At 30.4% G+C, this 12,348-nt stretch overlaps 2 protein-coding genes across 2 annotated transcripts; one reads left to right on the plus strand and one right to left on the minus strand.

Annotated features, from left to right (window-relative positions):
• Nucleotides 1–478: 478 nt before the first annotated feature.
• On the minus strand, nt 479–1,198 carry LOC115709095 (probable histone H2A.5). The gene has a single exon (XM_030637134.2). The coding sequence runs from the start codon at nt 1,032–1,034 to the stop codon at nt 603–605; it is 432 nt and encodes a 143-aa protein (XP_030492994.1). The 5' UTR covers nt 1,035–1,198; the 3' UTR covers nt 479–602.
• Nucleotides 1,199–6,016: 4,818 nt separating this feature from the next.
• On the plus strand, nt 6,017–11,041 carry LOC115702461 (potassium channel KAT3-like). The gene is made up of 13 exons (XM_030629910.2): nt 6,017–6,452; nt 6,523–6,738; nt 6,898–7,059; nt 7,159–7,216; nt 7,307–7,624; nt 7,713–7,952; nt 8,039–8,137; nt 8,464–8,496; nt 8,595–8,780; nt 9,032–9,115; nt 9,516–9,585; nt 9,675–9,806; nt 10,708–11,041. Exons 1-13 carry the CDS (start codon nt 6,277–6,279, stop codon nt 10,812–10,814), a joined length of 1,881 nt encoding a protein of 626 aa, XP_030485770.2. The 5' UTR covers nt 6,017–6,276; the 3' UTR covers nt 10,815–11,041.
• The last annotated feature ends 1,307 nt before the right edge of the window (nt 11,042–12,348 follow it).

A 12,348-nucleotide genomic window follows, 5' to 3' on the forward strand; every position in this document is an offset into this window, starting at 1 on the left:
TTGAGCTCAAAAGTAAGAAATGGATTTAGTATCAGTTAATTGTAAGGCCATTTTTGATAGTTGTTGCATTGCATGTTTCATTAAATACTAGGCATTAGTTAAGTGGTGATCAAAGTGAGAAGAGGCTCTAATGAACACTCAAATAAAGACAATCAAAATAAACACATTTCAAGGGTCTTCACAAAGTTTGTTTAATAATAATAGAGCTTTGATCAAAATGGTGTATGTACTAAAACCAATATACCACTTCACCTAAGATTTAAAAATTAATTGAGTCCAATTGAAACAACCAATCAAATCAAAGTTATTTATTAACCAAACTAAGCTCATTCCCAAGAATTCCATATACAAACAATAATTGTTATGTGTCCTTAATTTTATATTTTTTTAAAGCAAAATATAAAGTGACCATTGTGAGAATGTTAGTAATATTATAACCAAAAGAAATATATTTCAATCATTTTAAGGAGCAATCAAATAGAAAAGAAAATATTATAATAGTAATATTAATAGAGTAAATTCCCATTACATATTTCACCAACAAAGAACCAAAAGGGGAAATGTCAAGACCTAATTACATAACCAAACCCTAATTTTTCCATTTAGGCCTTTTTGGGAGATTTGGGTGCAGATTTCTCCGACTCAGCAGCCTTAGACTTCTTGGGTAGCAAAACTGGGTTAATATTGGGAAGAACACCCCCACTGGCAATCGTAACACCGTGAAGCAATTTACCCAACTCCTCGTCGTTCCTCACAGCCAATTGAACGTGTCTAGGGTTAATCCTGTTCTTCTTGTTGTCACGTGCAGCATTTCCAGCCAATTCCAAAACCTCAGCAGCCAGATATTCAAGAACAGCAGCTAGGTAGACGGGAGCACCGGTACCTGTACGTTGGGCGTATCTTCCCTTCTTGAGAAATCGAGCGATACGACCCACGGGGAACTGAAGCCCAGCCTTAACGGACTTCGTCACCGACTTCTTCCTCTCTCCGCCTTTCCTTCCTCCGGCTCCCTTGGCTGCTTTCGTGGCTTCCATTGATGAAAGTTACGAGCTTTTTTCTCTGAAACGATTGTTAGGGTTTTGGAGGGAAATTCAATTTTGTTTTGATTTGGTTTTTGAAATTTGATGCAGATGCAAATTTATATAGGGGAAAGGGGACTGCCACGCTGGCAATCCGCGACGTTTCATTTCGACGAATGGGATTAAAGGCTTTAATCCAATTAGAGAGATTATTTAGGTTGCAGAAATGAGAAGATGGTGGCACGTGACTTTCACGTTGGGATTTAAATCTAAAAAAGCGATTTAAATTGCATCAAGGATCATTGTGTTATAAGACTAATTTTTGTTGAAAAAAGATATTAAGGTCCTGTTTGGAAGGTGACAAGCAAATTCTAATTAAGTATAATTAAAGGTAATTATACAATTTTTTTTGTTTGTCTAATCATAATCACGTAATAAAATTATAATTATGTAATTAGAGAAAATTGAGAGGTATCAATTACATTCTCTAATTCTTATGTTTTATGATAATTTAGTGTAATTACTTAAAATATTTTATTTTAAATATTAAGTATAAAAAATTATTATTAACTATTTTGTTAAGACATTAAAAATTCATAAATAATCCTCATCTTATATCTAAATATACCTTTTTATTTTTATTTTAAAATAACTAAATGCACTTTAAAAAAAAATTTAAAAAAAAAAGTTAAATTGGAAAATACAAAGATTTTTTTTTTTTTTTTGAACAATGATTTTTCATGGAAGATAACTATAATGAGCTTTCATATAAGATAACATTAAAGATATACCACTTTAGTTCCTTTCACTATATTGCCACATTTTATAATTTTCAAGAGCATAGGCTTAAAAAACAATATTTAATGATAAGGATGGAAAACTAAAAGAGTAATAACAATCTAACTTAACCTAGTTAAAAGTTCAACCGATTCAAATATATAGTGTAGAAAACATGATTTTATGCAAGAATATTTATCTAGGTTTACTTCAAAACTAGTTATGATTAAATCATACATGTGACTATAATGGTCTTTATATCAACATAAAAATAATAATTATACTACCCCATCGAAATTAATTCTTTTACATTATTCCCTTCCAAAGTTTATTTTCTACCTCTGCCACTGCAGAATCCCACATGAATTTCCAATCCTTTGAAAGAGAACAAGTTTTAACGACATCAGTAGTAGAAAGAAATGACAGTATATGTAGAATGAGTGTATCAGGTAGTTTCGAAATTCTGTCTTCATTATCGAAGTCTTCCACCATGGATGTTGTTGTAACTCTTTCTTCAGCCATAAATTATTGACCTATCAAATACCAATACCAACCAACAACAAAGAACGATGAACAAAGAAAGTTCCTCAACTGAAAAATATATTAAATGACTAGAAAATCCAATGAATTACAGATACCAATATATAGTGAAAAAATAATAATGATAATAAAAACCTAGAATCGTTCCTACTTACTTAAAAATTATTAAGTGCTTGTTTGGTTTGGATTTTGGGTAAGCTAAAATCAACTTTTTAAATAAGCTGTATGGAAAAGCTAGGTTTAAGGAAGTTTTAGCTTTTAGAATTTGGTTTCCCTTTTAATAAATATTTTAAAAAGTCAAAAATTATCCATATTTAATTATTAAATTTCCCAATATAACCCTATTTAACCTTTTTCGTTTTCTTCACATTATTTATTTATTTTTCTAGATTGCACTATCATTATTTTCTTTCTCTGCAATTTTAAATTTGTTGGCTTAGTAAATAAATTATAAAACTTATCATATCTATATATTTATATGAGTGATAATATGTTTATTGTAATTATGATGGTTATCAGGGCCAGTCTTAAGGTATATGGGACCTAAGGCGAAATCAAATTTTGGGGCCCTATATATAGTTTAACTATTACATAAATGATAGTTCTAGTTCTTAGTGTAATGGTAAAATTTTAAAAAAAGGTTAGGAATTGATCCCATGACCTCTTATATTAAAGTAAAACATTTTACCACTACACCAAACAATTTTTATTATATTTTTTTCTTATTTAACACTTTATCTATGTATTAATTTTATTTTTTTTTTTACAATTTCGGGGCCCTGAGCGTTCGGGAGCTCGAGGCGCACGCCTAGCCCGCCTACCCTCAGGGCCGGCCCTGATGGTTACATTCTTGTTGACTTGTAATAATATGTTACCGAAATATAAAAAATTCATTTTTTTTTTTAAATTAAATTAACTATAATTAACCATTTTCTTAAAATAATTAATTTTTAATTTAAATATTTAACAACTTTCTATGTCAATAAGTGAATGTCATGAAACTTCTTGGTCTATCAGCATACACATTAAGGGATAAAAAGCAGATATTTAGTGGTGTCAATGAGAAGATTTGGAAACTGATGCATACCTAGAATGAAAAAATTTTCTCAGCAGGGGTAAAGAAGTTCTTTGGAAAATAGTGGTGCAATCCATTCTCACTTATGCTATGAGTTATTTTAGACTTACATCCACCTTTTGGAAGCAACTTAAATCTATAATGACAAATTTCTGGTGGGGATCCAATGCGAAAGGCTCTAAAATACATTGGCGGAATTAGAATTTGCTTTGTAAAACAAAAATTGATGGTGGAATGGGGTTTCACTCTTTTGTGCATTTTAATCAAGCTTTGATAGCAAAACAAGTTCGGAGGATTCTGCAAACACCAAACTCTTTGCTTAGTAGGGTGTTGAAAAGTTGCTATTTCTCAAATAATACTTTTCTTGAATCGCAACTGGGGCACTCACCTTCTATGACATGGCAAGGAATTCTATGGGGCCAAGAATTATTAATTGATGGTCTTTGTTGGAAGATTGGAGATGGCAGAATGTTTAGAAGTGGTTCAGATCCGTGAATTCCTAGCCACAAATCTTTCTACCCACTGTGCTATTTAGGGCCTTCTAATGGTGTGGTGGTAAACCTAATTACGGAAGAACGTCAATGAAATATATCTTTGCTGAAGCAATATTTCTCTCCATTGGATGTTGAAAGAATTTTAACACTGCCTTTAAGTTTTTTTCCTAGTGGAAATTCTCTTATTTGGCACCACCTTCACTCGGGGGTTGTACACATATAAGTTAGGATATCATTTGGCCGTAAAGTTGTTGTTGATACTTCTCCCTCCACCTCACCAGCTTCATGGTGGAACTATTTTTGGTCTTTACAGCTGTCAGAGAAGGTTAAGATTTTTGCTTGGCGAGTTGTCCATGATGCTCTTCCAGTTGCCACTTCTTTGTTTCGGTGGAAAGTAATTCCACTTGCTCCCTCAGTAATCGAGCTTGTTTGGCTGCAAGAATGCGCGTACTGTTTGGCATTTTTCTGATTTTGTGTTTGATTGGCACCATGCTCGTTCAATGAAACAGGGAGATTACCTTGTACATCTTTCAAATATGTACAAAAGCTGATATGGAGCTCATTATCTGTACTATGTGGTCGATATGGTTTAAGCAAAATAAAGTACGACATGGGAGGGGGGTTGTAAAACCAGCCAAGGTGGTGTCTTCTTTTGCCACAAATTACTTGTAGAACTTTCGAACAACCCAAGCCAAATATCAACTGGATGCCTCTGCAGCTCAACGACTCCCACAACCAGTCCAAGCATCTGTTCCATGGAGTCCTCTTGCTCTGGGAGAGTTAAAATTGAATGCTGATGTGGCTTGTGATACCAGCAGAAATATCATTGGTGTTGGAGCAGTTATTCGAGATGCTCAACGTGGTGTAATTACTGCCTTTTTAAAGCCCATTATAGAAATTTTTTCATAGCACGAGATGGAGGCAAAAGCTATCTTTCACATCTTGAACTGACTTTCACAAATGCAACAACCAATTGCACAAGTTGAGACTGATACTCTGATGGTTTCAAACACTTTGAATGCACCTTCTTCTACAATTTCTTCTTATAATAATTTAATTGTGGATATTTCAATGTGAAACACTTAATTAATATGGTTGCTCATAGTTTGACTCGATATGCTCTAGAATTTGATAAAACTTACTTTTGGTTGAAGAATTTACCTCCACCCATATACTATGTTATTGTAAATGACTTATCTTTTTAATTTATGATAGCAAAGTATTTCTCTTAAAAAAAAAAGTTTGAATTAAAATAAAATAAAAGAACCTACCCCCATATTCCTAATCGTAACAGATTCACTGTAAGAGATCCAAACCCAAAAGAACAAACCTCATCCCACCATTCCAACAAACCCAGTCGACCCCTTCCCTCCCATTGTCACTGGTAAGAACAGGTCCCAAACTAGCAAAAGACTCAGCTTTGAGTTTTTTTTATTTTTTATTTTAATTCATTAAAGATATATTAGGAATATTAACTCAGGTTTAAGTTTAATTTTTTACTTTTACAATTTTAAACAAACTGGGAAATAGGGTTTTACACGAGTATTATTTTTCACACCTAAAAGAATAATAGCCATGAGTAAGGTAAAACAAAATGTTAATTGAAAAAAATAAATATATTTAAGTGTATAAAATTAAAAATATATATTTTTTATGCCGTAAATTTTTCATAAAAATATATGAAAAAAAATCCCATAAAAATGATTTTTTATTTAAAAAATATCATATAAATTTTATTAAAAAGACACACCAAAAAAAAAATTTCTCGTATTTTGTGTAATTTTTTATAACACAATATATATATTTTTTAAGAATATGATATTGTATTAAAAAAAAAATTCTAGAGCAGGGTTACATATATAAGACGAGGAATTTCTTTAAAGAAATTTATCTTTTAACTAAAAAGCATCTTAAACCAATTCATGAAAAATTAAAGATTAATTTGTAAAAAAGAATACGTTATAAATTAAAAATTATTTAAATAATTTATTGAAAAAATCAATGGGAATAATAATGGGTAACGTTATGTAAAATATCAAAGTTATTCATAGTAAACATACTCAAATTGTATTTTATTTGTGTTTATCTAGTGTGACTGTGAAAATATATATAGTATCTTAAAAGATATTTTCCATTTATAAAGAAAAAATAAAAAGAGAATTTCAAAGAAGAAAAATCTTATTTATTATACCTATATATTTCACGTTTAAAATTCTTAATCTATTCTGTATCCTACTATAACTAGAATTCATTTATTATTATATAGATTTGCATTTAATAAATATTTGTTTTTCCATAATATCAATTTAATGTGATAGAAACACAAAAACAAGCTCTGCATTGGAATATAATCACTGTATTATAATTAACCATGTCGGGATCTTCGCGACGTCCGCGACTATTTCGAAGGCATTCGAGTCGAGAAATTATGAATAATTTGGCCTCAGTTTCAAGTAGTTTCTTACCTGCTTTCGGAACTATAGTCGATGAAACTTATCACTTACATCTCAAAAAATTTGTTATTGCTCCTTATGATAGACGATACAGGTATTGTATTGTATTGTATTATATGTTTTTTTTTTATCGATAAATTTTGATTTAACTGAAAAATTGGCAGATGGTGGCAAACGTTTCTAGTAGTATTGGTGATATACTCTGCATGGGCGTCTCCATTTGAGTTGGCTTTTAAGAAAGTGTCAATGGGACCTCTCTTACCTCTTGATTTGATTGTTGATGCATTCTTTGCTATTGACATTATTTTGACTTTTTTTGTGTCTTACTTGGACAAAACTACCTATCTTTTAGTGGTTGATCACAAGAAGATTGCTATGAGGTAATTACTCAGAATTACACTCAATTCAGCGTTTTGGAAACATGCCTGTATTGTTTAATTATAATAAATGAGATTTGATATTGAATAAAGATGGTTTTGAGACTTTTGAAAAGGTATTTTTGAATTTTGTTTGAATGGTAACTAGTTAATTAATTTCAGGTATGTAACCAAAATGTTATTTCCTATGGATGTGGCCTCAACTCTACCTTTTCAGCTCATACACAGGGTCGTTACTGGTAAAGTCCACTCCGGTGAGGCATTTCGGTTTCTCAGTTTGCTTAGGTTATGGCGACTCAGGCGTGTTAGTCAACTCTTCAAAAGGTGCTCTCCATTCATCTTTCAATTTTTTAAGCAATTTTACTACTCATAATTGTGTGGAAATATTATACTAATATTACATTTCGACTTCAATTAACTCAGATTAGAGAAAGACACGCGCTTTAGTTACTTCATAACAAGATGTTGCAAGCTAATCTGCGTAAGTTTTGAACACTATCCTGATTGATTAGTACAATTTAGTATCGAGTCTCATCTTATATATGTTTGTTATGTTGTTTGTAAAAAATAGGCAACACTATTCTCAGTGCACTCAGCAGGGTGCTTCTACTTCTGGCTGGCAACTCGCCACAAAAACCCGGAAAACACATGGATAGGAAGCCAAGTACCGGATTTCGAGCAAAGGACAATCAAATTAGGCTACACATACTCCATCTATTGGGCAGTTGTGACACTCACAACCGTAGGGTACGGTGACCTCCACGCGGTCAATCCAAGCGAAAAGGCTTTCACTTTGTTCTATATGCTCTTCAACATTGGTCTAACAGCCTATGTCATTGGTAACATGACCAATTTGATTGTACACAATGCTATCAGAACATTTGCTGTGGTAACTAACTAACTAACTAAACTCAATTTCTTCCAACAATGTCATAACTACAAATCGAAAATGATTTGTTATTGTTTTTTTTGTGTAGAGAGATTCTATCAATGAAATATTGAGGTATGGTAGCAAAAACAGACTCCCAGAGGGACTAAAAGATCAAATGTTGGCACACTTGCAACTCAAATCCAAAACAGTTGAATTACAACAAGAAGAAGTGATTGCAAATTTGCCTAAAGCAATAAGAACAAGCATATCTCAACATCTATTTTATCCCACTATTGAAAAGACATATATCTTAAGGGGAGTCTCTCAAGATTTCATTGCTCAAATGGTAAAATAACAAAACAAAACAGCTCAGTTTTATTTTGTTACACTACATATTATTACACCACCAATTTTTGTTTTTTTTTTTGACAGGTTTCAGAGATAAAAGCAGAATATTTTCCACCTAAGGTTGATATAATTTTACAAAATGAGATTCCAACAGATTTCTACATTTTGGTTTCTGGATTAGTGGTACAGTTTTCTTTTCTATATTTATTTAGTATTGTGTTTCATCGACATACATATTTGATACCTTGTGTTTTTAATAATGCTCATTTGGTACTTTTATTTTAAAATTGTATATATTTTGTACCGTAAATTCAAATTTAATTAGTATAATTCTATCAATTTGATCAAACAATTTTCAGTTATATATAATTAAAAATTCATAAAATTAAAGAGAGTTTGATCGTATCGATAAGATTTCATTAATCAAATTTGAGTTCAGGGTATTAAATTTGTACCGAATGTATAGACACCCTAAAAATAATAACAATTGTTGTTATGAAAACTTGCAGGAGGTGCTAGTTTACAAAAATGGTACTGAACAGGTAACATTTTTTGTCACTAATTCTAAATTTGCATATCATATCATGTCATCATGACTGAATCTGAATCTGATGTTGTTTTTTTTTTTTGGTTTTGCTAGCTTTTGTCAAGGCTAGGATCTTCAGACATGGCCGGAGAAATCGCTGTACTTCTTAACATTCCGCAACCCTTTACATTAAGAACAAAGAAGCTTTCTCAGGTCATCAGAATAAGTCATGATCATTTCAAGCAATTAGTAAAGCCAAATAGTCAAGATGGAAACATTTTACTCTCCAACTTCATTCAGGTTAGTAATTAATTCTTAATTATTTTTCATTGTTTTCCCTAATCCAAATCGAATCTAAAAGAAAAGCCATGTAAAAATTGTGTACCCTAAGAATTATTTTCGTCGCAATTTTAATATTGTGATCCATAAATTAGTTAAACTAGAGGATGATTTTTTTTTATGTATCCACCTAATTTGTCAATCTTGTTAAAAATGATATTCTTGATTAGATTAAGTTTTGACTAAGTGTGTGTGACTAATTCAATTGTCAGTATTTGAAGAGCTTAAAACAAGAGATTGTACAAGAAATACCTTGTCTTCCAGAATTATTGAGTGACCTAGCTACTATTACAGAGGTACAATATTATTTATTCTTACCAAATGTAAATCATTACTTTTCTTTATATCATATAGACATATTTCATTCTTATATTAAAAAAAAATTGCTATACAGTAATGCTTTGTAAAATGTACAAATCATACTTATATGATTTGCACATCATATATTTTATTTTTAAATATTTTTACCAACTATGATTAACTTTTTGTGTCCATAAAAATATTTAAAAATATACCCTATGCATTGGTATTTTTGTAATACTTTATAGATTAATTACGAAAAAAATCCCAAAAGAAAATTGTAAAAATTACCATTGTAGTGGACAATATATCTCCATTTTAATAGTTTTTCCAAATTAATTAATTAGATATTTGATATGATTGTGCTAAATGAGGATTAAATTTTATAATTTGCAGGCCACAGACTTGAATGAGGATCCACAAAATCAAGAATCTGTAGATGGAAATACAAGGGTAATAGAAGAAGGTAATAAAGTCTAGATCTTTTTTTTTTTTTTCAGTTAATGTATTAAATATTTTGATAGATTTCATAAATTTTTCTGATATAATTTGCAGATGTGGGTGGAAATTGTTGTCCATGGTGTAATGTGAGAGTTATTATCCATGGAAATAGTCCTAACCAAAATACAACAAAAGGGAAACTTGTATATTTACCTCCCACCATTGAAGATCTTTACCGTTTGGCAGGTAAATATAGGCTAAATAATTTTTATTTTTATGGATTTTTACTTTTGGTAAAAATTACAAAATTATGATTTTTTTTAAGAGAAAAATTAAAGAAAAAAAAGTTAAAAAATACGTGAAAAACAATTTAGGTAACTAGACCTCTTTAGTGTAATTAGTTACCGTACAATGCATCCCACTAAAATGAGTGTATTGATATAACTCCTAATTGTTTCGAAATTTTAACTCTAATTTTTTTTTTTTTTATAGTTGTGTACATTATAGTTATTTAAGACATTTTGTGAAATTTTGAGAAATTCAAAATAATTTATAATATAAAATTTAATATTCAAACTATCTATTTCACACACGTATAAAATAAAAAAGTCACACGTGCAATAGATTCTTTGAACCCTGTTTTCGACGTGTTAAGTTTTTCTAAATTTCTCAAAATTTTGCCCCGATGTCTTAAATAATTATAACGTATATGACCATAAAAATATTGGACTAATTTTTTTTAGATACCGAAACAAATAAGGATGCATCGGTGTACCTATTTCAAGAGAGTGTATTGTAGAATTTTCTTATTGTTTTTTCGTATTTTTTTTAACTTTTTTCTGAATTTTTTTTCTATAAAATAACTTTTAAACTATTTTTGCACAAATTGTATAAAACTCACAAAATGTGTAATTTTTACAAAATAAAATAGTATTTTTCAAAGGACTTTTCTGCAAAGGAGAAAAAAAAACCATTTTTATAAAATGTAGGGTTAACTTTGCAGTTAGACCAACCAATTAAAACTGAAGACCTTTTTTTTCTTTCTTAATGATCTCAATTTAACAATGTGACATCTTATAAATTTTCTTCTAAGGAAAATATATACTTAAATTAATAATGGATTATATTTGTTGATGATGTTTTGTAGAGAACAAGTTTGGAAAACGACCAAACATGATTGTGATTGGTGATGACTCAGAGGTTGAAGAATTGAATGCTTTAAGAGACAATGATCATCTTTATCTTATCTTTTGAGCAAACATTATTTTTTTTTACAAATTTTTTTGCACATTTGTACAAAAGTTTACAAGTCGCAAATTTTAGTGTGTGTGTGTATGTAGTAGTACTTCTAAACTACATGTTTTGACAGAGAATTAGTAAAGAGTACAAATGGTGCTTAATATTAGCTAGAATGAGATATATATTATTATTTGTGTAATTTTTTTTTAAGTAGTAAATAAATTTATTTATTTTTTTTATTATTTTTTTTGTTGGGATAACTGATAAATGTTAAAATAACAAAGGTAACAAAAGTTACACAGTAGGTGGGGAGATTTCTTTAATCCAAGAAATTATTGTCTATCCTAAAAGCATGCTTAGCCAATTTATGACCCTCAACATTAAAGATGCCCCAAGAAAACTAGACAATAGAACTTTAATATCAAAAAAGATAACCCGTAGTTCATTGAAATACACTGTTTGACCCTGCTGAGACTAAAAAAAATGAATCAGAAAAAACCCTCTACACAAGAAGTCCCACATCTCATAGCGTCTATAGTAGATCTATAAGTACTAATTCAACAATCGATAACAACAAAAGTTGTATAACATTATAACTCCAATAATCAATAACTCACACAAGAACCAAACTATAGTTCACCAAAACTATAATCACAAAAACAAAAGCTATTGTTAATATCATAATCATCAATAATTATTTCACTATTTCCCTTAACCATTAACAAAACAACTAAAAATTTATAAACACTGCCGTCTATTTCAAAAACAAAAGCCTCTTAGTGCCTCTAGACAGTAGAGTGGGGGACGACCTAACAGCAGCTGGGGTCGGGTAAAGGCCAGCAAAGCAACAAAGAAGGCCGAGTAGGAACATAAAAAATATTAGCTAAAGACATGTATAATATAATTTATCATGAACGGGTAAAAAGAATATAATTTTTTTATGAGACTAATCATATAAAAATAATAGAAATAAGTAATTCGAAAACTTATTTGTGATTTGCAACTCCTTTGTGTAAATAAATTCTTCTAGTTCCAAATTTTAATTAATTTATAAATACTCAAATGACCTAACATAACACAACAACAAAACAGAGAAAATTGGATATCGCCATAAATTCTCCTTGGTAGGAATGTGCAGAATTGATCCAATCCAATTCAACCGACCGATAAAATTGGATATCCAATCATGATTTGATTGGATCGGATGATATTTTTGAAAATCCAATATTGGATCGGTCGGTTCTTGGATGACATGTAAATCAAATAGATCCAACCGACCAATCCAATCCAACAATCATCCAATATTAAAATAAAAAATATATATTATAAATTTATAATATTAAATATATTATATTTTATTACATATATAAAAAACATTTAAAAAAAAGCAACGTATTCTCTCTCTCAACTCATTCTTTGAAGTCGGCTGCTCACTGCCCAGAGAGGTGGACGACGATGGTGACTCACTGCCCAGTGATTTGATGACGACAGAGACGACAACATCTTCTCCCCTACTCGCTGACGACGACGGCCATCTCTTCCCTAAGTC

This window comes from Cannabis sativa, chromosome X (genome assembly GCF_029168945.1).
Source record: "Cannabis sativa cultivar Pink pepper isolate KNU-18-1 chromosome X, ASM2916894v1, whole genome shotgun sequence".
Classification (NCBI taxonomy): domain Eukaryota; kingdom Viridiplantae; phylum Streptophyta; class Magnoliopsida; order Rosales; family Cannabaceae; genus Cannabis; species Cannabis sativa.

Excerpts from the sequence above, each read along its gene's own strand:
- LOC115709095 (XM_030637134.2), bottom strand. The coding sequence starts at position 1,034 with ATGGAAGCCACGAAAGCAGCCAAGGGAGCCGGAGGAAGGAAAGGCGGA.
- LOC115702461 (XM_030629910.2), top strand. The coding sequence starts at position 6,277 with ATGTCGGGATCTTCGCGACGTCCGCGACTATTTCGAAGGCATTCGAGT. Across the intron at positions 6,739-6,897 it reads CACAAGAAGATTGCTATGAG|GTATGTAACCAAAATGTTAT; the intron begins GTAATTACTCAG and ends AATTAATTTCAG. Across the intron at positions 8,138-8,463 it reads TTTTGGTTTCTGGATTAGTG|GAGGTGCTAGTTTACAAAAA; the intron begins GTACAGTTTTCT and ends GAAAACTTGCAG.